This window comes from Myripristis murdjan, chromosome 11, assembly GCF_902150065.1.
Source record: "Myripristis murdjan chromosome 11, fMyrMur1.1, whole genome shotgun sequence".
Classification (NCBI taxonomy): Eukaryota; Metazoa; Chordata; class Actinopteri; order Holocentriformes; family Holocentridae; genus Myripristis; species Myripristis murdjan.
In genome coordinates, this window is record NC_043990.1 from 21,559,783 (window position 1) to 21,585,502 (window position 25,720).

The 25,720-nt window shown below is 41.2% G+C and overlaps 2 protein-coding genes across 4 annotated transcripts in view; both read left to right on the forward strand.

The window, feature by feature from the left end:
* Positions 1-13,262, forward strand: part of col8a2 (collagen, type VIII, alpha 2) — a 106,737-nt gene extending 93,475 nt beyond the window's left edge. For all 3 annotated transcript variants that reach the window (XM_030063565.1, XM_030063564.1, XM_030063566.1), the window contains 2 exons: positions 1,458-1,649; positions 7,709-13,262. In XM_030063565.1, the coding sequence (XP_029919425.1) occupies positions 1,493-1,649; positions 7,709-9,612 (2,061 nt within the window). In that variant the 5' untranslated portion in view covers positions 1,458-1,492 and the 3' untranslated portion in view covers positions 9,613-13,262. The remainder of the gene's footprint in view (positions 1-1,457; positions 1,650-7,708) is intronic.
* A 1,299-nt stretch (positions 13,263-14,561) lies between these two features.
* The window catches only part of ptp4a2b (protein tyrosine phosphatase 4A2b), a 29,275-nt gene continuing 18,116 nt past the window's right edge, over positions 14,562-25,720 (forward strand). Inside the window, exon 1 of the mRNA XM_030063567.1 lies at positions 14,562-14,703. The gene's annotated coding sequence lies outside the window, so the exon portion shown is untranslated. The remainder of the gene's footprint in view (positions 14,704-25,720) is intronic.

The window sequence follows — 25,720 nt, forward strand, 5'->3', positions numbered from 1 at the left end:
GTGCACATCATGTTATGAAAAGCTGAAAAGTTGAATTTAATAAATTCTTGGAACAAGTCATGAAAAACCATGACTTGTCATCACTGAATTAGTCAATCTGAAAAGAAAAAACAAGATGGTAACTATTTATTCATTAAAATGTAAAATGCATTTTCCATTGTGTTCACCTCATGTTCACTTCCCTGCAGAATAAAACAGAATAATGAGCTTTAACAGGACCTTTGAATCGAAAGTGTGTTTCATATTTTGGCAAAAAAAAAAAACAAAAAAAAAACCGTCATGCTATTATTATGTAGATTGTTCAACACTTTAGTCATGGAAAGTCATGGAAAAATCTGGGAATTTTATATTTGACATAGGGCTGTAAACCCATGCATACTTTATCTGTTGACCTTGTTGACCTAATTGTGTGGTGATTTGTCAGTTAAATGTGAACTGTCCTGACAAGAAATCCACTGGATAACAAAGACGATTTTGTATAAGAATGAATACAGGTTTATTCAAAGCAATTAAAGATGCCATTAAGTTGGAGGAGGTGTTCATTCCTCTCATTTTGTTGGAGGAGAGGGAGTTATGGTATATTTCACTGCTGTGCAACATCGCTGTCTTCCTCACCATGGTTTCCCTGCTTAATGTAAGTGAGAGACTGTTGACATTTAAAAGGGAGCAGGTCGAGTTGGGGATCACATTTTGCGTCATGCATTATCACATGGGAGCTCCTGAAAGTCATCAGTGCAAATAGAGCTGAAGAAAGCAGCTCAGAGGGCAGAGCTGGAGAGGAAATTGTGCCATTTTCACATACAGTATCATTTCAACAGCTGCCGTCGGTCCTGGACACCTACTGTTACACCCAGCCACACATATACACCAATGTACACACCCACACACACCAACCATCCTCTGGTGGTTTCCTGCTTGCACCTGACCAGGGTTGTGTAAATATTTGAGAGTGGTAACATGAGGATGAAATGATCATTTCTTCCTGAGGTAAATTAAAGTCAACAGGCCTGCCTGTCACCATTTTTGTGAGCCATCTAGGTCAAACACAGACCGAGCCAAGTACATAATATGTACCTGTGCAGCTGGTAGCATGGGCACCTGGAGGAGTCAGTGTCCAACACAAACACTGGCAGGCATAAGGACCTACATGGGCTGCATGCCTGTGTGGGTTTGCATCTGGACTTTGCATGTAAACAATTTTTATCACACCCACTCTGCCTAATCCCTTTACACTCCTATGTTTCTGTTCCAAAACTGTGAAGGCCGGTGGTTTAACCAGGAATACTATAAGTCAACACAGTATTATTTAAATGTTTAAATTGACCATGGAATTTATGATTTGGAAGACCAACAGCAATCCACAGTAAAATGCAGTAAAACCTTGTCCAGTTTAAATTATATTGACACATGTCTACTGTCCTCTTATCCTTGTTTCTCTCCTCTGTATTTTCCTGCAGCTCTTTGTGTGTAACGTCTGGAGCCTGGAAGGCTGATGATCATGCTGTTGGCTCCTGTCTGTGTGCTGCTCATGCTAGGGGGGCGTGCTCTGGCTGGAGGATACCCCCCTATGCCCCAGATGAAGTACATGCAGCCCATGATGAAAGGGCCTATAGGACCCCCATTCCGAGAGGGCAAAGGACATTACATTGGTGAGCATTGCATGTGAATGTGTGTGTCACTCTCTCCTTCACTTTTTCAGTGTTTTGCCTCTCTCAGTTTTCAAACCATATGCTGTGAATTTGCTCTAAAGGCCATGAGGTCAGCTTAGGTTGCTCAATGTCACAGAGTGTAGCATTAAGCTGGATCATGGGAAGCATTGATAATTATGGTTTTGGACTTATTTACTTAGATTTGACCCCATATGCTCTATTACTTAAATGGCCCAGGGCAAGTTGCGCAAAATGGGAACTGCCAAGAGAATGGGTACTTTGACAAGTCTGTACAGCTGTAAGATGGTTTTCAATTATAGGTTGTAATTTCAAGAAAGCAGAAATCCCCAAACTGAGTCAACGGTCTTCCCTAAAGTTTCCTTACAGAGTCATCATTGTAGGTCGCTTTCCACCATCCAATTTATAGCCAGCCTGTTGTTATTGCCTGGTTTGAGCTTTTTCACTTTCTGTACTTGCCTGACGATAAGCTCCTTCTCTGCCCCCACTTCAACCACTTCATCCAAAGCTTTTCTAAAACTGCAAATTCTACAGGTACACATAACAAAAATTTTGGATCAATCGCGCAAGTGCCTCATGAATTAGCAGTGCAGCAACAGAACACATTTTCAGAATGAGGCTCAAAGTAATCTAAATAATCCTGAGTGACATGTGTCCCTAATTTCCTTTTTTTTTTAAAAAAAAAAAAACTGCACTTTTACTTTAAGTTTCTAAAAGAGGAGTTTGTGTTTTTGACACCCTCTAGTGGTCAGATCATTTAATACAGTTTTAACGTTTGTGTCAGTTGTTTTTAAAATTAAGCTCCAACTTCTCAAACTTATCTTCTGTAGACAGTATGTTTCCCCTACACTATCCTGTTGGCAGCAGCCTGACAATTAGATCTTTTTATCAGTTGTTTGAATCAAACTATGCATGACACTCATCATATGCACAACCTGCAGCATCCAAAACCATGCAGTGGAGAACGGAATCACACACAGGAAAAACAACTTCCTGTGACACCAGAATCTTACAAGTCCAAGTCTCCAACAACCCAGTCCAAGATGTGTTGATATGGACACTGTCCCAGGGACCAGGAGGGACAGATGTATTTGTGAACTAAAGCCATTGGTTTATTGGTTCTCTTCAGGCAGTAACAGGGCTCACTGGAGTGTCTTATTGCCCTGTGGATCCAGCGGGATTTGGCAGATCCTCAGTTGAGGTCTAATGGAGGCCTGATTGCCCACTGTTTGCTGAGCTCCACCGTGCCAGTTGTTCGTCCCACCATCTGGATGCTGTTACCCACTGTTTTTCACGTATTCTGAGGGGCGGGTGGGGAAAAAGTGCGAAGGAAAGAGGAAATAAAAAAGTAGAAAGAGAAGGCTGCAGGAAAAAGAAGGGGGGAAGGGATGTAAAAACAACAAATTCATTGAAAAAAAATTCTGTAATGTTCATGCTATCACTACCATCATTATCACGTTCTACTCCTAAAAACCCATAATTGCCCTTGATCACATAAATAACTTACTTTGAATGTGCCTTGTATGATCAGAGGCCCCTACTGCAGAGCAAATTTCCCCTGATGACAGGCACATTTTCAGTCAGGTAGCATGAAATAATGTTTGACAGAGACACATTCCAGAAGTTGGATTCAGAGGAAGTTCAGTGTCTCGGAAAGAAACTTTATATTCCTGGGAATCATTCAGAGATAGCAATGGTTTTTCTGGAAGATTTTACATAATCTAACGCTAGATTCAGTGTAAGAGCAGTTGCAGAATGGGTGGCAGTGAGTAAGACTTGGATACAGTGCAACAATGAGTGTAACAAATACACATTTTTTTGGTTCATATGAATACTATGCTCATACTGCCTCCAAGTGGTCACAAATTCACACTGCAACATAGGAATCATTTTTCAGTCAGGACATACTGATCTCTTGTTTTTTTTTTTTTTTTTTTACATATCATTGGCAATGAATTTCACTGCAACAAAATGTAAATACACTCTTAGGTTTTTATTGAAATCTAGCAACATGATTAATCCAATTGTCCTGATACAGTAATTCTATGTATCTTAATTAAATATGCCATAAAATCATAAAATCTACTATTATGAGTCTGGCAATAACCTAGTATGCTAAAGAGTCAGCTGTCCAGGAATCCATAAAACAAGTGGTTCATTTTATTCATAACAGCCATGCATTTTGGGAGTTTACAAAGCATTTTCATTTGTTTAATGTGGTCAGGAGCTACAGAACATTATATACATATCAATATCAGCGGTGACTCAAAATAATAATAACAATAATCAAGATCAAATACCAGATACACTATATTACCAAAAGTATTCGCTCACCTGCCTTTACTCATACTATGAACTGAAGTGCCATCCCATTCTTAACCCATAGAGTTCAATATGATGTCGGTCCACCTTTTGCAGCTATTACAGCTTCAACTCTTCTGGGAAGACTGTCCACAAGGTTGAGGAGAGTGTTTATAGGAATTTTTGACCATTCTTCCAAAAGCGCATTGGTGAGGTCACACACTGATGTTGGTGGAGAAGGCCTGGCTCTCAGTCTCCGCTCTAATTCATCCCAAAGGTGTTCTATCGGGTTCAGGTCAGGACTCTGTGCAGGCCAGTCAAGTTCATCCACACCAGACTCTGTCATCCATGTCTTTATGGACCTTGCTTTGTGCACTGGTGCACAGTCATGTTGGAAGAGGAAGGGGCCCGCTCCAAACTGTTCCCACAAAGTTGGGAGCATGGAATTGTCCAAAATGTTTTGGTATCCTGAAGCATTCAAAGTTCCTTTCACTGGAACTAAGGGGCCAAGCCCAGCTCCTGAAAAACATCCCCACATCATAATTCCTCCTCCACCAAATTTCACAGTCGGCACAATGCAGTCTGAAATGTACCGTTCTCCTGGCAACCTCCAAACCCAGACTCGTCCATCAGATTGCCAGATGGAAAAGCGTGATTCATCACTCCAGAGAACGCGTCTCCACTGCTCTAGAGGCCAGTGGCGGCGTGCTTTACACCATTGCATCCGACGCTTTGCATTGCACTTGGTGATGTGTGGCTTGGCTGCAGCTGCTCGGCCATGGAAACCCATTCCATGAAGCTCTCTGCGTACTGTACTTGGGCTAATCTGAAGGTCACATGAAGTTTGTAGCTCTGTAGCAATTGACTGTGCAGAAAGTCGGCGACCTCTTTGCACTATGCGCTTCAGCATCCGCTGACCCCTCTCCGTCACTTTACGTGGCCTACCACTTCGTGGCTGAGTTGCTGTTGTTCCCAAACGCTTCCATTTTGTTATAATAGAGCTGACAGTTGACTGTGGAATATTTAGGAGCGAGGAAATTTCACGACTGGATTTGTTGCACAGGTGGCATCCTATGACAGTTCCACGCTGGAATTCACTGAGCTCCTGAGAGCGGCCCATTCTTTCACAAATGTCTTGTTTCACAGTCTGCATGCCTGAGTGCTTGATTTTATACACCTGTGGCCAGGCCAAGTGATTAGGACACCTGATTCTGATCATTTGAATGGGTGAGCGAATACTTTTGGTAATATAGTGTATATAGTGCATCACAGTGGTCAAAATTGGTTAAGATATTGTGGGTATATGGGTATAGATATTCGGCAAAGATATTTGGTTACAGATATATTATAGTATTTAGTATTTGATGTCACACATTTGTGACCTTTCACTGATGTAATAACTTCAAAAGGCATTTCTTTTGGTCAGTGATGACCAAAAGAGAGAATGATCATGCAACCATGCAAAAACTGGAACAGCATGATCAGCATTTTCCACTTGGGAAAACATCAAGAAGTTAACTGGTCAGTACTTCACTAACTGAAGTTGGTCACAACCTCAAGGCAATTTACAGTATGGCTCCCACCTTGATACCTTTATTACAAAGATATCCAATTTGTCTTGCAGTTTTGCTATCGGGCAAGCTTTCAAAAATTGTGGTTTATCTCAACATGTATTTCCTGTTTTTAAGATGATTTTCATTTTGTTCTCTTTCCTCATGGCTATAGACTTCACATGAATTTTAAAACAAATCTGGGAATCTGGCTCTGGCAAAGAGTGATTGGAATTAGAGTTAGGCCCAAACATAGATCTCCAACTATAAGTCAAAAATCTTGTTTTTTTTTTTTTTTTTAAAGTTTAAATATGGCCCAAAATTAAGTGCTCCCACAGAATTAATATGCAAAGTGTAACAGCCTCTACTGTATGCTCCTCATGTGTTCTGCTGCTCACATGTATTCATAATATGGCACATTCCAACATAGTAGTTTGAATGATACAGTACTAAAGTGTAAAATGCTATGCATCAAGCCAAACTGTTTTTGCTAGTATTCATGAATTACTGGTAGGGTGTAAACCTACTAATTTGTGGGTGTTTTTTCCTCAGTGTCTATCCACTGAAATGCGGGAATATATACAGTAAAGCTTACTGGCATTTTAAATGGCATTATACTGGGTTGTTTAGTGTCACTGTCATGCATTTTTCTGCCATTTTAAATACACTGATTTTCAGAAAGCCCCATGTCTTATTAATTACCACTAGAGGGAGGCAGTAACCTAAGGTTTGAGTAGAGGGCACAAGGAAAATGTTTCGACTTTGAAATCCTGGAGAGACTCAAAAATGTGTGCAGGGAAAGAGAATGAGTAAGGTTTAGCCTCTCCTGAACAACTGCTGGTAAGGTGCCCTTGAATTGAGGCAAAACTCCACAGCAAGTAGTAGAGACTGTGGTTATATTGGCAGCTCCTAGATGTGAAGTCCATGCGGATGTAAAGCAGTGTGATACTGAAAAAAATGTGAATCCTCAGCAGATCACTTGGACTAATACAAAAAAAAAAAAAAAAAAAAAAAAAAACCCACAAACGAACAAACAGATATTGTAGCTATTGAGCTAACTAATCGTAATCACAGGAGCAAAACAACAACAGTCCTCTTCAAAACTAAGCTTTATCTTTCAATAGGGTATCCCTGCCATAAGGTATCCTGCCCTGAAATAAAACTAGGGCTTCGTGACACAATTGCCAAAATAGTTATACTGATGGAACATCTTATTTGACGTATGAGCCAATTCAGACAATATGCTTTCATTGATGGATGCACTAATAATATAGTGTGCCTGCATATTAAGCAGGCTATATTAATTCCTCAGAATTTTGCTCCCTAATGATTATTTTTATCATTATTATTATTATTAGTAGTAGTAGTAGTACAGTAATTAATCATCAGTATCTAGGCTGTATATTATTATCATATCTATATTATTCTTATTCTTATTCACTACCCAGAATCACGGAGCGACGGACATATGACGTCATGACGTCAGTCAGCTTCTGTTGTTCTGTTGTTCGACTAATTGCCCAGCCCTATTTAAAGGTGTGCTCTATTAGGGAGGGGACAGGTAATTAGCTGATGGCCATATGACGGAGCATGGGGAGTTACATGCAGATAGAGTGTTACTGGGCTGACTCAGTTGAACAACAAATCACCTGAAATTGGCCAGCAGCAGATAACATTTTGTTGGTCAAGCTTGTACATCTCTCCAAATATCTTGTGCAGATAAAAGTGAGTTGTGATTTTTCCAACTATGTGGGAAAGAATAATGAGACCATTTGTGATGTGTCCTCTGTCCTCTGTACCTTCATGTCCACTGTGTTCCACAGTAACAATTTGCTCTTTACTGACACACTCTAACTGATGCCAAGCAAGCCCACTATAAAACAGAAAGCTTCACTCTCTCTTTCTGTGTCTCTCTCTCATTGTACCATAATCACAGTAAATCAACAGCTAAAATCATGAACCTATACTTAAATGTCTTATATCAGGAGAGTTCTTTTCCAAAATGTCAATATCAAATGTTTGGGAAAAAAATTACACCCATGCTTACAAAATGATTTCAAGCACAATCATAACACAGTTTTGAATTTAGTAGTTATATAATTACCAGCTACCTAACTTGGTTGACAAAGTGATGCTCCCTCTATTTTGGAGTGCCACACTGCATTGAACATGATTCTTTTCACTTTTTAGATATGCCACCCATGATGGATGTGAAGGGGGAACCAGGCCCACAAGGGAAACCAGGGCCAAGAGGGCCCCCTGGGCCACCAGGACTCCCAGGAAAACCTGGACTGGGGAAACCAGGTCTCAATGGTCAGCCAGGTCCTCAGGGGCCTCCAGGTTTTCCAGGAATTGGGAAGCCTGGACTTCCAGGTCTCCCAGGAAAGATTGGGCCAAAGGGGATGCCAGGACTTAAGGGTGAAGTTGGTCCTCGTGGTGAACCAGGTCCTAGAGGTCTTCCAGGGCAGCCTGGCCTCCCTGGCCCAGCTGGCCTATCTCTGAATGGAAAACCTGGGAATCCAGGCATCAGAGGACCCCCGGGGACTCGTGGAGAACCTGGACTAAAAGGCGGTCCTGGTGCACCAGGTGAGCGTGGGCTAAAGGGTGAGAATGGACATGGGAAGCCAGGCCCTCCAGGTCTAAGGGGCCCTCCAGGGCTAAAGGGTAGTACAGGCCCACCAGGTATGCCAGGTATTGGTAAACCCGGATCAATTGGGCCGCCTGGACAGGTTGGTTCAAAAGGTGATCAAGGACTCCCAGGGGACCATGGAGAACCAGGGGAGGCTGGGCCCCCAGGTCCACCGGGTCCATCAGGGCAAGTGGGGTTAGGGAAGCCTGGGCTAGATGGTTTACCAGGAGCACCGGGTCCACTTGGGCCAAAGGGTGAGCCAGGGCCCAGGGGTTCTCCTGGATTTCCTGGGGCTCCTGGCTATGGAAAACCTGGTCTGATTGGACCAAAGGGTGACAAGGGCCATAGTGGGTTGCCTGGCCTTCCTGGGGACAAAGGAGAGCCAGGAATGGAGGGCCCAGTCGGGGAGCCTGGCCTTGATGGACAACCAGGGTCTTCAGGACCTCAAGGCCCCATGGGACTTCCAGGAAAACATGGACTACCTGGACTGAAAGGAGACTTGGGCCCCCAGGGGCCTCCAGGTTTGCCTGGCCTCAGAGGTGACCAAGGCCCTAGTGGGCTCCCTGGAAAACCTGGCATCCCAGGGGAGAGGGGCATCCCTGGTCCAGCTGGGTCTATTGGAAAACCAGGAGCCAAAGGTGAAGGGGGGCATATTGGCCTACCTGGGAATCCAGGGCTGACAGGTGCTCCAGGGCCTAAAGGTGAGACAGGGTTTATGGGGGCTCCAGGACCCAGGGGTCAGTCTGGCATCCCTGGTCTTCAAGGGCCTTTGGGTCCCATGGGGCCACAGGGTGTCCCTGGACTGAAAGGTGAACCTGGACTGCCAGGGGTTCCAGGGCTAGGTAAGGTGGGAGAGAAGGGAGCTCCAGGTCCCCAGGGTCCACCAGGGAAACCAGGCACTTCTGGGCTTAATGGCAACCCAGGTCCTCCTGGCCCTCCTGGGCCTCCAGGACCTCCAGGAAATGGCCATACAGTTGTTGCAGGGCCAACAGATACACAGTTGGAAGGGGATGAAATTCCAAGAGACAGGAAGGGGCCTGTGTTTAGCCAAGGTGTACTCTCTGCCTCAGTAGCACCAGCCTTCACTGCCATCCTCACCACACCTTTTCCTCCCTCTGGCATGCCCATCAAGTTCGACAGGACCCTGTATAATGGGCAAAATGCCTACAACGCTGCTACTGGCATGTTCACTGCTCCTCTGTCTGGTGTCTACTACTTTGCCTATCACATGCATGTAAAGGGAACCAGCCTGTGGGTGGCACTGTACAAGAACAATGTACCAGCCACCTACACCTATGATGAATACAAAAAGGGTTACATGGACCAAGCATCTGGTAGTGCTGTGCTGGAGCTGAAGGAGGGTGACCAGGTATGGGTCCAAATGCCTTCAGATCAGGCTAATGGCCTCTATTCCACCGAGTACATCCACTCCTCCTTCTCAGGATTCCTCCTTTGTCCCACATAACCCTGTCCTTTCATTCATACATGTCCATGTGTTGGTGCCTACGAGCAGCCCTAAACCTAAAATACCTGCAGCCATAATAGAAACAAAAACCCCATAAAACGATCAATGTTATTGTCATCACCTTCATCAGTGTCACCCTCAACAACATCAGCAAAAGAAAGTAAAGAAAAAAACTTTGTGAATGAAAAGATGGAAAGCGTTCAAAGGCAGGGGAAGGAGTTTCATGCTGTGTTCTGTATTTTATGTCTTTCAAATGTCTGTTTTGGTTTGTGTTTTCATGTTGATGTGTTTTTTTAGCTTATATTATTTTAATTATTATATTGTCATAATTTTATTGTTATTATTTTGTCCTTGTCATCATTGTTGTTGTTGTTTATTGGGTTCAGACTATTAAGTGTCTTACTTTGCAATGTGTAAGTAACAGACCTTCCCATGTGACTGCACATCCTGCCCATATGCTCTGACATCATTAGGATGACATCACCAGACCCTGGGGAGCTGATTGGTTCCCCTGGCTGCAGTCACTTCTGGCACAAAACTCATATGTGTACTTATTTAAATAGTGAAAGAGGCATATTGACATGAAAAGAGCAACAATATAAAATGCAAAATATATAGAGATGCAGTAGCATAACCAAGCCTTCAGTGTCACAGTACCTTTTTTTTCAGTTTACAATTGTTTGACCCTTTTGGTAGAATAAACAGATCTTACATTAAATGTATCAATGGAAATAAGCCTTTATTCATAAAGTGAGATATTTTTTCAACATTTAGTTTGTATAAGCATCTCTTGGGGTGCTTGTTTCACTCTGAATGTAAAAGTTGTCCATTTAAAATTAGTGGCTAAAGACATAAAGACATAATTACATCTTATGCTCTATAATTGTGTAAAATCCACAAAAATATTCAAGAATGTATGAGTATGAAAATAATCTAACAGTATTTGAACTAGTGAAATCAAATTGCCCTTTTGAAAAGCATCAACAACATCATGCAAGGACAACGATTTTTTTTTTTTATTTTATTTTTTTTTTACTTTCAGTACAATATTAATTGAGGACGATATGTATGCATACAATCAATGTTTTTATGCCATAGAGTAGATACTGAGAGCAACTGCAAATGGACAGTTTGGAGCCAACTGTTGCTGTATCAATGGCCTGCTTTCTTGAATCGATCTAGTGGATACTCCCATTCCCCATTTGCACTGCAAATCCGAACATGTCACAATTACCCTTGTCAATTAGCTCTGACCGTGACATCACTGCTTTCTAATGCTATACTACCTGTTGAGAAATCAATATAACATACCAAGTGAACAATCTACATTAGAGCACACTTTAAAAGCCCCACCTTGATCTCATAATGAAAATATGAAGTCTGTAAATGTGCTGTAAAGTGGTTTAGATTTGGGAAATAGGGAGGCGAATGGATGAGAAATACAACACCTTGCAATCTTTCTTCCTTCAGTGCCATTTTCCATCTGACTTGTAGTTGGGAACATGAGAGCCGTCTCAAGCATTTGTAGATCTGAATGAAAATACTTTCTATGTATTCCCAAAACACCACGTCAGTTTAGCTGAATTATTGATTAGCTTAATGGGACATCCCTGGTAACAAAGACAGGATGTTTTTGGAACTGAATAATGTCAAACCATGCAGTAGGACATGAGCATCAATATTCATTTACTCCATGAATAAGTAAAGGGACTGACTAAGGCCCACTGTTTTGAAAGACAGGTTGCATAACATTTAACAAACCCCTGCCAGATTTCTGGGATAGTTGGTGGGCTAGAGGTGAGACTGGTGTATTTACTCATTTCTGTTGGATGAAACATTAAAGATACGCGCTGTATGCGCATGTGCTTGTATGCTCTATTACTACCATTTTTCCTGGTTACTGTGTGTATGTTGGTGTGTGTATGTGTGAGTGTGTGTGTGTGTGTGTGTGTGTGTGTGTAAGGGGGGTGGGGGTCATGAACACTTAGCAAGGATAATAATAAACTTGAGCGATGTTACAAAAGCTTTGGAAGAATTTGCAATCCAGTCAATGTTCCACATGTTTTGGCCTTCATAGGGTTTATAAGAACATCCCATATAGCTTTACATTACAACACTCCAACAGTGCCTTTTGCAAAGTAAGGGAACAAATTATGAAATAGGTCATAGATGGATAAAATGATAGCAGAAGAATAAAGGAAGGAAAATAAAACAACTGATAAAATTAAATATAAAGAGAACATTTCTAGACATTAATTCCTGGCTACTGAGAAGGTTATTTTTCATATTGGTCAAATGAGTGGCATACAGTGTATTGTTGTGCACTAATTCTTTGTTGAACCAAGTCACGAACAAAAGAGAGATTGTATCAAGTGAAAAAAAAAAAAAAAACTTTACACAGTGATCTTTTATCAAGGGCTGCAGTGACAGGAAAGTTAGAAGAGAGAAGGAAAGGAAATCGGAGAAACGGTGATAGACGTGGTTTTACAATGAAAATTTTGAAGTTATGATATTGTCTGCTTTGCCTTTAGGTGTATTAGTTCAGGAGGGATTCCTACGTAAGTGGTTTTGCATGGTAAAGGCACATGGCTGACGATAACAAATGCCGCCAAAACACTTTCATTACACTGAATTTAGGACTACCTTATGCCTTAATGATGGAATGTCAATGTACAGGATTGTGCCAAACATTGATCTTCACAATCAGAATGAATGTATGCTGACTGACTGATTTACAATAGTAGCAATAAAGTAACAACCGTACTGTCTCACTATACATAGAGAACAACAATTCAAGTTGCTCTGGAAAAGCAGTCCTAAGATAAGGCCTAATCAGTATTTTACATCTATGTAATGCAAACAATGCACTTGCTCTTGCCCTATCTGTTTCATAACATAAAAACACCTACAATCATTTATGTATCATTATTGTTGTGAGTCTTCTAGATGATGCAAGGCTCGTTGTGTACTGTATGTTGCATTTTTTTTTATGTGTCCTCCTTTTAGACATTTGAAATGGCGATTTGAGTTACATGTGGCTATGACTCTGTCCTTGATGTTTTCATAGACAATGTCACTTGCTTGCAGAGTTTGCCCTGTGTGCAAATCATTTAACAAGTGTCAGTAAGATCCATGTGCTGTCTCAATCACAAATTGCTTTTAATTGTTTTATATTTTTCTTGATAAAAAAAAAGAAAGGAAAAAAAAAAACTTGCTTCGGTTCTTAAGGGATATTTGTTTGTTTTAGTTACGATAAATACAAACGGCCATTCCCATTTGCACATGAAATTAATGAAGATGTATTTATACATTTGTGATAATTTAATAGGAATGCCAAAACCGACCACCGAAGCCTAGAACGTATAAATGGTATTTAACAGCATTGATGAGTTAAGAGCATTTACAACATGTAGTTAGCATTCTAGAGTTGTTTGTGAAGGATTATTTGTGGACTTTTATTTTCTATTTGTGTAATGTACAATGTATCAACTTATAGGATTTTTGTCTTAATACATGGCTATTGCGTGCACTCTATGCAATAGAATTTGGGTATAAAATGCACTCTTTTTGATTGAAAATGTTTTGTCAGCTTATACAAAATCTACAGTACTTGATTGTATTGATACCACATCAATAAATACTTTCTTGTATGTCTGTCTTGGTTGTGTATTTTCTATGTACTGTGTGTGCATATCACAAAGAGAATGGAGGTATAGCCTTTAAGCGGCCTTGATAAGCATATTATGGTTAATAATAATAATAACAATAATAATTATAGGTACATTTTAGTTTTTGTTGTCAGATTTCTGCCTGTGTTATTACATGAGAATCGTTTAGTACCTTATTGCAGGTAAATGAATGAACACTAGAGGGAGATAGGCAATTTTATCAGCAGGACTTTGATATTTGACAAGGCCCTGTCTGAACTGTCAGCATCTTAATAGTGCTCATGAGTAGATCTTGTGTTAATTATAAATTACAAATCAAGTTTATGACAACAAATGGGAGAACTGTACGCTAGTCAGTGACATGGGATGTTTATCCATAATAGATAAATGACGCCCACGTCATTTTATAAATATGTTACAAATATAGCCACTAGTGCTACATTTAATCACTTTTATTCTAGATATAGCCGAAATAAAACAAGCACATCCATAAGGATTCATAACCACAACTATCATTGTAATATTTCTATGATATCTTTGAACTCTAAGCTTATCCCAAACAAGTCTTACCTCATGTATAAGTCATCCTTTTTGCCTACATTGTGCATGACTCATTATTTGGAGACACAGCCACGTGGCATTTGATTGGACTGAAGACATAAGACAAGCTCTTTGTTGCAAATCAGAGCGCAGTCTCAATTTTCTGTGAGTTTATTATCCAATAGTTATTTTCCTGAACTGTCGTCACCATGGTGAGCTGTCATCATCCAGCCGGACTCTCCTTACGTTGCACTGACGCCAGACACCCCGTGATGCGTTCGGGTACTTCCGGTAATCTCTTGCTGCTCGTAAACAATACAATTTGATGTGCCTCCCGGCGCCTTTGGTGCGAAATAACCTACATGAACCACACAGAGAGGGCGAGTCTTTGAGGCTGCTGTTTTTAGCTTGAAAAAGACAAATCAGCTGAAAACTCAAGTGAATAGTAAAATGTGCAACGACTGTGCAAATAATGGTTTGTTAATTTATTAGACAAAAGCTGTCATCAAAATCGCCGTTAGTGCAAGACGATGCAGCTCACCTGCTTTCCTCCACTTAAACGTCCCATGTCAACAAGTGTATCATAGCAAATCCCGGCAGTGTTATTTTAAATTATAAATTGAACAGTTTTCGATTTCAGTGATATTTACCACATTGTTGGGTCGTGAACGCGCGCACGTTTTGCTAATTCCGATTTTTCTGGCAGCACATGAAGGCGGCGACAAACTGGGAAGGCTCCTCCCCAACAACAGTTACCCGAGCGCCGACGAGAATGCAAGCTGCCACATTGAAGAGGAACAAAAAGGCGACCTGACAGCGGTTTCTGGTCTCCCTCCACTTTCTCCGGGGTAGTCACGGGATTTCAATGTTCAGCCTGCTCTTTGTAAGTAGCGAGCCAACTAATAACTACCTCTTGGAACTATTCCCTGGCATAATTAATATTCTTGCTAGCGATGCCGCACATACGCAGTTGTCTGATTAGCGATAAAAGTTGGCGAACATTCTGTAAGCTAATCAAGCATAACACAAGGCAAAGTACTGAGAGGCTTGCGAGGAAGCAAGCTAGTTCGTAGCCACGTTAACATTAGCCCGGTAAAATGCAGGACGGCTGGAACTTCGACAATCAACGCTGTGTTGTAACGTAACATTTAAATGACAATCGTTAGCCCGCTTTGTTTTGCTAATAGTCGTTTGGTAACCACGCAAGTTAAATAAGTTAACGTAATCGTAACTTTAGACTAGTTGTTGAACGTTGTTGGGTAAGGCAAGTGGCGGAACTGGGCTAGCGTGCTAACTTACATACGTTAGCTTGGCGTTAAGGCTCAGGCTATTTCCTGGAGGAAAAAATACGCTGGTTATGACCACTAGCAGCGATACAATGCGCCCCCTCATCTTCGCTAAAGATTGAGAATATGCCACACGTATTTTGAGAAAACCTGAACGTCGTTCACAATTCTCCTAGCAAGACCTATGTTAGCATTAGCTATAGAATAACCGCTAACGTTAGTGGCTCACAGCACAGGCAGCAGCTCTATTGGGCAACACCTAGCTTAGCATTGACAGTGTTAACCGCAAACTGTTTTAGCAAATCCGCTCACTTGCATTAAGTCAGTAGCAGTGCTCAATGTGTGAAATTTGTCGTATAGGCATACCAGTCAGTATTATGGAGTTGCACAGGCGTTTGACAATATTATTACCATACATACGTACATAGGGCAGCTAGCGTTACGTTAGCAGACGACTGCTATCCGCCTTCCGCCCTTTGTGAAAAATCTTGACCCAGCGAAAGGTTGACCCATTTCTTTTCAAACCATATGCTTGGTCAACAATTTGACAAGAGGACAAGCTGGCAGACAGGCTAACATTTCAGATTTGTTTAGCTACTAAATTCATGTTATATATATATATATATATATATATATATATATATATATATATATATATATATTGTTCAGGGTTAGACTCATGCCTCTTTCGTCAGAGCCTAGACCTACGACACTATACCTCGTTATTTACAAATATAACCTGTTTACTGAGGTAGAGCGTCCTGCCGGTTGCGATTTGAACAGGTGTGCCGTCACGCAGAGATTCGCTCATCCAACCCCAATTCTGAAGTCATTGTCTTATAGTTTACATTTTTTAACACACTTCACATTGTTTTGAAGCACACACTTGTCCGATTTCCACTTAAAAAACGTGTTAAAAGCGGTCCACTACCACATTGTAGTCCAGCTTAGGATAAACTTCGCAGGTATGAAGGGAATTAGGACCATTGGCCTTTCCAGAGGTGGCTGGCCACAGACTGTCAGTTATGCATTCACAGTGTTCAGAATAAGCCAGTGCCCTGTCTTTGTTCATGCTTCACACAGCGTTCAAAGAAAATGTTCTCCTTTCTTTTAAATTAGCACAGCAGTTACCCAAACTGACAAAACACAGGAAAAGTTATTAGGTCTACTAATCAGGATGTTTTGTTCAACATCATACCTGAAGAGACAATTAAGTGGCTCCTCAAAGAAAAGTCAACTCTTGGCTAACAAGTACAGCATCTAAATGGTGTTTGTAGCAAAAATAGAGACAAGGCATTGGTTTACCATTATATTAAAGGCACTCTGTATGCTTCTATTTTTGCACTGGCAGTCTGTGGCCAGCTACTGCTTGACAGGCTAAGGGCACTTGCGCAGTTGATCCTAAATTGGACCACAGTGAGGCAGTGGATGGCTTTAAATTATGTTTTTATGTGGAATTTGAACCAGTGGAATCTTCACAACGGCATGGAATATTTTAAAATTTGTGAACTGTAGGGCCATGACTTAAGAATTGGGCTTAGACATGCATAACTGTGTAACACACACCTGTTCAAATTGTAGCTGGGAAGTCTGAAGAGGTTGGCAGGACGCTTTACTTAAGTAACCAACTCTTACTTGTTAATGTGATGTAAAGTGTCGCATTGCCAGCTAGTGTTGGCCTAGTCTTTTTTGACTGATCAAAAATTACCCAGTCTTCCTCACAGAAAACTGGCTAACACTGGGGTTAGGTGGCTCTATAATTTAGTCCTCTCTGGTTTCCAAAAACAGAAAGCACCCAACCATTTAGCCATGTGGGCCGAAGTGAAATTGAGGAAATGCACTTGGGGAGGAAGTTGACTAGAGCAGCTGTGACACTGAGGCAGCAGCGCATTCCCATGCCTCTCAGTTTTCATTTTATGACCTTTCAATGGTTTCAGTCCCTCATTCTCTGGTAATAATTTCTAGTGGCTAACTAATGTAAATGAATAGCTTTTAACACTCCTACTGGCAGGTCAGATGAGTCAGTGAGTAACTCGTATAGCATACAATCCAGTTGTGTATTCCTGCTCATTAATAGCAAGGTGACTAAATTTGCACAAATCAAAAGAGTCTAGAAAACTCTTGCCCACTAAGTAAAGAGGAGCCTGTAGTATCTCTCAAAAGGACTTATGGGTTATACATTGAATAGGTCAGTCATCATAGATCTGTTGGAGCCATTAACAGCAAAATATTTAACAGTTAGAATTTCCGTAGTCGTGTGTTCACTAGACTTTAGCCAATTTAGCACTTGGAAGGCATGAAAACAGGGCTGTGTTTGGATATAGAATGGGATGCCATCATATACTAAACATATTATGATAGTCATAGAGTTGCCTGTTGCATGTAGTGTGAGTAGCATCACATTACAAACGTGACCCAGGTCTTCATCGAACACACAATGAAACATATGCACTAGTGCTTTTACTCCCAATGTAATATACATATTATGCAATTCAGTACCTTTTTGAGACAATTTTATTGATGAATTCTCCTCTTTGGTTGGAGTTGTGGTAATTTGTGTATGAACCTGGTGCAGTCTTTGCGTTCATGGCACACTGACACTTCTGTTTTGGGGCTACTTCCTCCACATAAGTGAAGCATTGAAAATTATCCCACAGCTTATTCATGTTGTGTTTCTTTGTGTTAATGTATTTTTACTTCTGTGGGCTTTAAGTCTGAAATAAAGCGTGAATTGAATTAACTAAGGCATGAATGCACACATTGTAATTGACTGCCTGGCCATACCCCTAAAACTGAGCCTACATATTGAAAATTACACCCTTGGAGTCAATGACGAAGTAACTGAGGGTTTGGCAAGTATTTTGGCAGTATCAGAATGGAGTTATAGTTACAAAACAAGTCTTTTATTGTAGAGATGTAAATATATATATATATATATATATATATATATATATATATATATATATATATATATATATATATAATCAGTCTTGTAAAACACCGCCAGTGTAATATATGCATCAATGATACATGCTTATGTAACAAAGTGATTAATTCCTTCCATTTCGCAACTCTCATAGTAGGTTACTGTGAGTGTTTGCACTTCATTCACATTTTATTGTGGAAGTAGGTCACTCATACTGGTGATGTTCTTTATATAAAAGGTAATTGACACATGATGCCAGGGTCCAATTTAGAAATAGCTCTAGCTCCACTCAGTTCAGATAAAGCACAGCCTGCAGCTAAGGGCCAGCCCATGCAGTGGGAGGCCCTCATTCATTAGATGCCACACTACATGTCACACTCACAGTGCTTGTGTGTCCAGTCACAGAGTAGTTTCACGTTGTATTTTTCTTAGTCTATGTAATCTACAAAGCAACAAGCCTATTCCTATGCTCTATTAAGTGCCTTCTGTGTTAAATATTGGTGATCAGTTGTGTTGATATAAAGTTTGAACTGGAATGAAAATATTGTTGGCCATTCTTCATTCTCTCTATGTAGTAACAGCATTACACCAGCAGAAGCGTATTGCAGTTGTAAGTTTTTTTTTTGTTTGTTTGAAAAAAGAGTGTAAAACTGAAATTGCATCTGCACATGGGGCATCTCCATTTCACTTCTTTGGAATTCTGTTAGCAGTTTATTAGTCATCCGTAATATCCGGCTGATCTGGTTTGGCTAATAGCACTAGGGACATCTAAATTGCTATTGCCAGGTTGTGCTCATGGCTGGATGATTGTCAGGATTGCATTTTGGGATAGTAGGCCTAAATCTAGCTAGATCAGTATGTGACATTTCACACAAACAAGGGTGGTTCCTCAGTGGCATAATTATAAGCAAGTGTGACAAAAAGGGAAGTCCTCAGCCTTGGTTACTGTAACTGTGAAAGATGAACCCAATGTAAAGTAACCTGATGCCAGGGAGGGTTAGTAGGGGAGGGGAAGCCCCAAGTTGTTGCCTCTTGGCGCTCAGCCCATCCAACCACAGGGTGCTCAAGTTTTGAAAGGTGGGGTTGAAGAGGTCCTGTTCCATGGTGGTTGGCTTAACAGATTTGCCCATTTAATTTTTTTTAAAAATCTGGTTATGCCCCTGGGTGCCTGGGTGCTTTGAGAACACAAGCTTTGGTTTTAGTCTGTGCTAGTTAAGCCCTCTGGCCCCTTAACAATTTTGTTAGGGTTTAGATTGGCCCAAATTACAAAGATAGGATTAGATGGCCCCTGCCTCTTTTTCTTGATTTGTAGTCATTAAGTGAATAGCCATATCTAATTATGCATCAGTAGCCATGGGCACCTTGTATTTTGCCATTGCTGTGTGTTGGTTAATGAATCGTGCCTAGTTTGGCACTATGTTTGTTTACTGTTGTTGCCACAGCGCTGCAATAAAGCAAAGGCAGAAGCTAGGTATCCCTGGCAGTGTCTCTGACAGATTGACACCTCTTCTAGATGATGCTGCAAGGCTGCCACTGAAACTATAGCAACAGGTAGGAATAGGATCTCCCATTGTCATTTGTGTTTACAGCTACCTTGGTAAGCCACAGTTATTTGAGCCATAGTTAACAGGTGAAAAACAGTCCTCCACCAAAACATGCTATAGTGAAGGAGCCTCTGGGGTAAAGGCTGTTTTATATTTTTATATATATATATATATATGAGAGAGAGAGAGAGAGAGAGAGAGAGAGAGAGAGAGAGAGAGAGAGAGAGAGAGAGAGAGAGAGAGAGAGAGAGAGAGAGAGAGAGAGAGAGAGAGAGAGAGAGAGAGAGAGAGAGAGAGAGAGAGAGAGAGAGAGAGAGAGAGAGAGAAGAGAGAGAGAGAGAGAGAGAGAGAGAGAGAGAGATGTTTTGAGGTGCTTCTCATCTATAAAACACTGGGTTTAGGCACACAGGCTTGCTACAGAATGATGTGGATGTGTGGGGGTTGGAGGATAATAATCATCTATTGAAATTATATGACATTAGCCTATTTTTTGTATATCTTATTCCACGATTTTAATGCTAGTTAATTTGCCACCTTATTTTAGTGTTTATTACTATTTTACTATCACTATTTTAACCTGCTCACCTTGAGTTTCCCTTCAATTCTCTTTCTCACACATACAAACACACCTGCACTTCCTGGTCTCTCACTGTAGACACACACCAGCTTGCCCCACCGTTCCACGTTTTGTCTCTCTCCCTTGGGACGTCTTCTCTGTTGACTTTCTTCATCAGCAGCGTGTTTTATAAATTCACCCAAAAACAGTTTTTAACTAGATTTTTCACCCATGATTCTGTTTTCACAACAGCAGGTGAGCCACGTGTGGTGACACCTTTTTGTTGACCACGAAGGGGGTCGGGATGATGTGAATCTGTGGTGCTAATGGGAAACCCTGAATAGGTTGAATTATACTTGGGCGGCTGTTAATTTACCTGGGCGGGGCACCCAAGTACAACATATGTGTGGGAAACACTGCACTGGAGGACATGTGGTTTTTCCTTCATTTCCTTTAGCAGTTTATTAAAACCTTGAAATGTGTGGCTCCACCTCACAGCATGACCTCAGGTTACTGTGTTCATTGTAGCTGTGGTCTTAAAAGGATGGATTTGTCTCGAGGAGCTGATCTAAGGCCACTGGTTATAATTCCTAGATCAGTGTATAGGGGCAGCCATCTACTCTGAGCCATGGCTCTCTTTAACACTGCACCTCCTGCTGCTCCTTCAGCTTGTCTCTGTAAATGTTTAAAGAGAAACGCCACTGCTCTTCTCTGATCTCCTCACGAGGGATACCAAAAGGCCCTGCAGGAGTACTTGTTGCTACCTCTGAGATGATTGTTGGTATGGCAACAGGCATCCCCTGATGCTGTTGTCAGAAGGCCAAGTTCGTCTCCAAATGTCAGAAGGATTGATGCCACAGTGGGACTCCACACCTCTTGACATGAATGTGAGCACACTCTCTCGCATGGGCCTTTCTGCTGCTCGCCGTATGCCTCTTGTATTCAGACGTATTTTTTGAAGTTTGAAGTTTTGTGTCTGAAAGCTTTTTGCGTTTTCTTTTGTCATTACAAATTTGAATTTGTTCTTTCATTTCGCATCCATATTTCTGACTGCAACATCATTTACTTTAAGCCAGCACAATATCCAGTGTGTGAAACTTGATTGTACAAATCATGAGCGCCTTTTGCATGTACATGCAGAAATCTTTCTTTATAAATCTACATACAAAGCCATAGGAAATAGCTGTCAGTAATGTGACATAAGTCTGAATGTGAATGTTTAAGTTATACTATCTGTGTTTTAATTAAACTCATCAGTGTTGTAGTGACATGGTACTGCAGGCCTTTGGCTGGAATGCTAATGTTTGGGGGAGCCCCATTTTCAGTGACACAGTCAAGTTAAGTCATTTTATGGTGACTACCTGTGCTTAGTCAACCTGTAGGCAGATGGTAGATACACTCACTCCTCTGTGTATAAGTCTGGCCAGGCAGGAAGATGACCTTCTGTACAGAAGTCCATTTAGTTTTGTGACATGTGATTATGACTCATTTAAAGAGGTCAGAGGTGGCTAGACACAATACTTAGGGCCGTATTATATATCCTCTTATACTGGTTTTATGTTTGTTTTTTGTTTTTTGTTAATCTTAAGACTCTTGTTTTCTGTTGTTTCTCTTGTAAAGCACTTTGAGCTAAATTTCATGACATGGAGGGTACTTTATAAATAGAATTTATTATTGTTGTTGTCATTATCATTATATTACAGACCTACTAGCAATTCAGTTCATTAGAAAAAAACTCATAGTAGTCTCAGCACTTGTTTAATATAAAACAGTTGATGATTATTATTATTATTATTAGAAGTAGTAGTATTAAAAAAAAAAAAAAAAAAAAAAACAAAACAAAACAAGAATACATTTGCCAAAGCAGCTTGTGAGAATTTTTTTTAATATGGCCCCTGACAAATTCGAATGAATAGTTGGGCCTTGGAAAAGGTTGAGAACCCCTCTTTTATAGGGCACAGTGATTAAGCAGGGTCTTCAAAATTCTAACCCTGAACTATAAAGTGATAAATGAATCATGTCTGTGGAGTCGTTTGTTGTAATAGTTGAGTCTATCTTGCGACACCGTATCCATGGTTGTTCTGGATGAATGCCTATCAACAGTTGTTTGGTGATCCATTGATATATTAGGAGAATGTTCAAGTGGCTCAGGCTTGGAAATGGGTAAATGTTCCAACCACTCTCTGCCCAGTGCAGCGCTGGATATTCTTTCACCTTGCATAGAACATTTTGCCTCCATGTATGCCAGCCTCCCCTTTTGTTAGTCTTGGAATTACAGTGGACCTGACTTGCAAATGTCAGGCTTGGATTTTTTTGAATCTTGGTAAATAAGATTCTTTTTGATTAATTGGAAACTGTGTAAGTCCCCACACACCAGATGAAGTGTTACACCATATTGTTGGCAGGAACACTTGTTTGTGTTTAGAGAGCCTATGTTACCTCAGACTACATGGTCACCAGTGAAACAATATTCTATATTCCCACCTGTAATCTTTCAAGTTACAGTGTAATGTCTGAGTTACACATATCTGTCCTGGATTCTTACAGTTTGAATCAAATTGATCAGGGGCTGGTGTTGATTTTCTGTCAAGTTTGAGGAAACAAGCTGCCAGGCTACAGAGAGGACAACATAGCCTGGCCTTTGTTCTGATGTTGTTTTTCCTCTTCCTCTTTTCACTCCCATTTCTAAGGTTGCAAGGCCTGGTCTCTTTCAGTCCTTTCCAGAGAAAGATTGTCCCTCGGCCCATCATGCCCTCCCTGTAAATGCTATCGGAGGCCTTTGATCGTCACACTGTTTATCTGTGCTCGCTCAGAGGCTGCAGAGCAGTGTGATAAGTGCCGCGTGTGAGTGTGCGTAGGTGGGTGTTGGCTGTCCACGGAAACAGGCCGGGTTACATATTCGCTCACCTCTTCTCTTCGGCCCCCTTTGCATAGAGACAACAAGCCAGAACAACAAGAAAAGCAACAAGTGTACCATCAGAAGATCAGCTCCTGTCTCCTGTGAGCAGAGAGAGGTAGCCTGTTGTACTGGGGTGGGGATGAGGATGTCTGTGTGTCTGCCAAAACATCAACAGTGTGCTTTATTTTAACGCTCATAAAACCGTTCAGTACAGTATTGGTCTTGAGTCAGAGTATGAACACTTGCTAAAACAATTTGGTGGTAATACTTTGTAACACATGCTCTTAGAGGGTATTTACTATTGTTTTGAATGACATAATGGGGTCTAAGAAAGGTTAGGTGAAGTTTGTGTTGGGGTCAATGTTGAAGTTATGCGGTGGCTGGACGCACCTCTGGTATGCAGGCAGGCACCCCTTAGGATTAGTGTCTGCATGTGTGCCTGTTGTTGGGTAGGAGGATTTTTTTTAGCCCCAATCTATTTCTAGGCTTGATCAAATACAGTCCACCCACATGCAGGCTATAACAGCAGGGATGTTTTTACAAGCAATTGTAAAAGCTACTTCTTGATAAAGTGTTTTTTGGTATGCCTGTAATGTCTTGCTGGTCTGCATTTGATGTTGAATTGTTTGGCCTACAGTTTTTTTAAGCTATTCTCCTACTTACTGAGCAGTGTATAAAATCTGTGAGCATGTTTGAGGTCTAGACTGATAGAGTACCTTGCCTCCTTCCCTAGGGAAAAGGCTGGCCCTGTGCAGTTCTTTGAGTCAGTTTCAGGAGCTTTACCACTCAGAGAGAGGGGGCTGTTTATCTCTGGGGACTGGTGTAATATCCCTGTGAAAAACACCGCTTTATTATTCCAGACGGAGACGACCACAAGTCTGACTCATGGTTCCAGTTTCACCTTGATGCAGGTAAACATAGGCGTGACCACATTGTGAATCACTTTGAAATTATAAGGGTAAGATTTTTTTTCTTAAGGGAGTGCAGCTTGTTAAATGCTGTCTGTCACTGGCCGGACCGGTGCTCTGGAGTTTGTAACAGATTGAAGCAGGGTACTGGTTGTGGTGGCAACATTCTACACATAGCTAGGATTAACTAGCGCCTTCGGGACCTCCACCTACCCTCATGGCAGTTGGGCACAAGGCACTGTTGTCAAGAGTCTTGATAAAGGTGCACCTGCTCTCCCACTTGTCCCATGAGTAACTATGTTCTAAGAAACCAGATTTCTGAGAACCACCTCCATTATCACCCCATCATCACAATTCAGTCAACAAAGCTTGAGGCTGCTCAGAAACTCCTGACTCCTAGTAGGCTATCACTGTGAGCCACAGGCTTCCATAGGCAAATCTTGGGGAGTGTGCAGCTCATGGGAGGCACAACAACAGTTTTGGCTCTCAATTGGTATTTAAAGTTTGTGTTTAAGCTTTCCCTTCTCTAGTCTGTCCTGTCCAGACATGCCTGGGGATTTCAGTCTCTCAGTTGTTACATTGGGTAAACCAGGGTGAGGTTCAGAAGAGCAAGTTGAAGCTTAACAGTGTTGTTTGTTGTTGTGGCAGATTTATGTATGTGTGTGTATATGTTTGCTGTTTGCCTGTGTGAGTAGTTGCTTTTGTGTGTTTGTGTGTGTTCAAGCGTGACTGAGATGGTGTGGGACTGTTGTGCATACTACTTCTTCTGTGTCACTTTGTGTGTGCACACTGCTGATTACCGTGTTGACCTGTGACCATGTCCCATGCTGACAGGTCCCTCTGGTCCTGTACTCTGACCTAGTAGTACATAGCATGGGTTTTGTCTTTATCAAGTTTGGGTATTTCTCCTGTCTTGTGACCCACTTGGAGCTCAGAGTGTGGTATTGGAAGTATGCATGTCTGTGTCGCCTCTTTTATACATGTAGCCTCCAGTAAATTTCTCAACACTAGTGTGAACACAATTTTAAGACTTCACGGTCAAGCATGCTCAGAAGAGACTCTGGGTTGGCTTATTTTATTCTGTGACTTGTTTAAGTAAAACATTTGTTTGAAGCAGGTCCGTTCGAACTTTGAAAATCACTAGTCAGTGGATTTTGTCTGGAAAAAGGATTGCAATTACCGAAGGGAAGTTGAGTTTTAAGTAGGAATCCAAGGAAATTAATATGCATGTTAAATTGTTGGATAAACTTGGCATGCAGTCACAGGAGTTCCTCAACCTTAAATGCAGTATCTGACCTCATCTCATTTACTCAGGACTTCATTTGTGAATGCATTCAGCTTAGAAATTTTACATATAGTGGTTAATATTGTGAATAGGGGGAAAGCATAGTGTTGTGGAAAAAAAAATCTTACAGATTCTGTGTATGTGAATGTCTTATGTGTGAGAGTGTGTTTTTGTCAGTCAGAATGAGCATAACTTGGAGGTGCAGTCTCTCCAGCCTATCAGCAGTCCTGACATCACAGTGAGCCACCAGCTGGGGCCTGTGACAGGTGTGACCTGCTGCTTTATCTCTGCTGTATTCACTGGCAGGCTCTGTGCTCCTCGCCTGTCCTCTCTTGCATGTCTTCCACACTTTTGTGCTTTCTTTCTCTTCTTTTTATTTATTTAATCTTGGCTGTCTCTTGCCTGATTTTTGGCACAGTGTCATTTTTTTCTTATTTGATGCTCAACACCTATTCCAAGCTGCCTAGCATCTGTATGTGTCTGCATCATGTTAAAA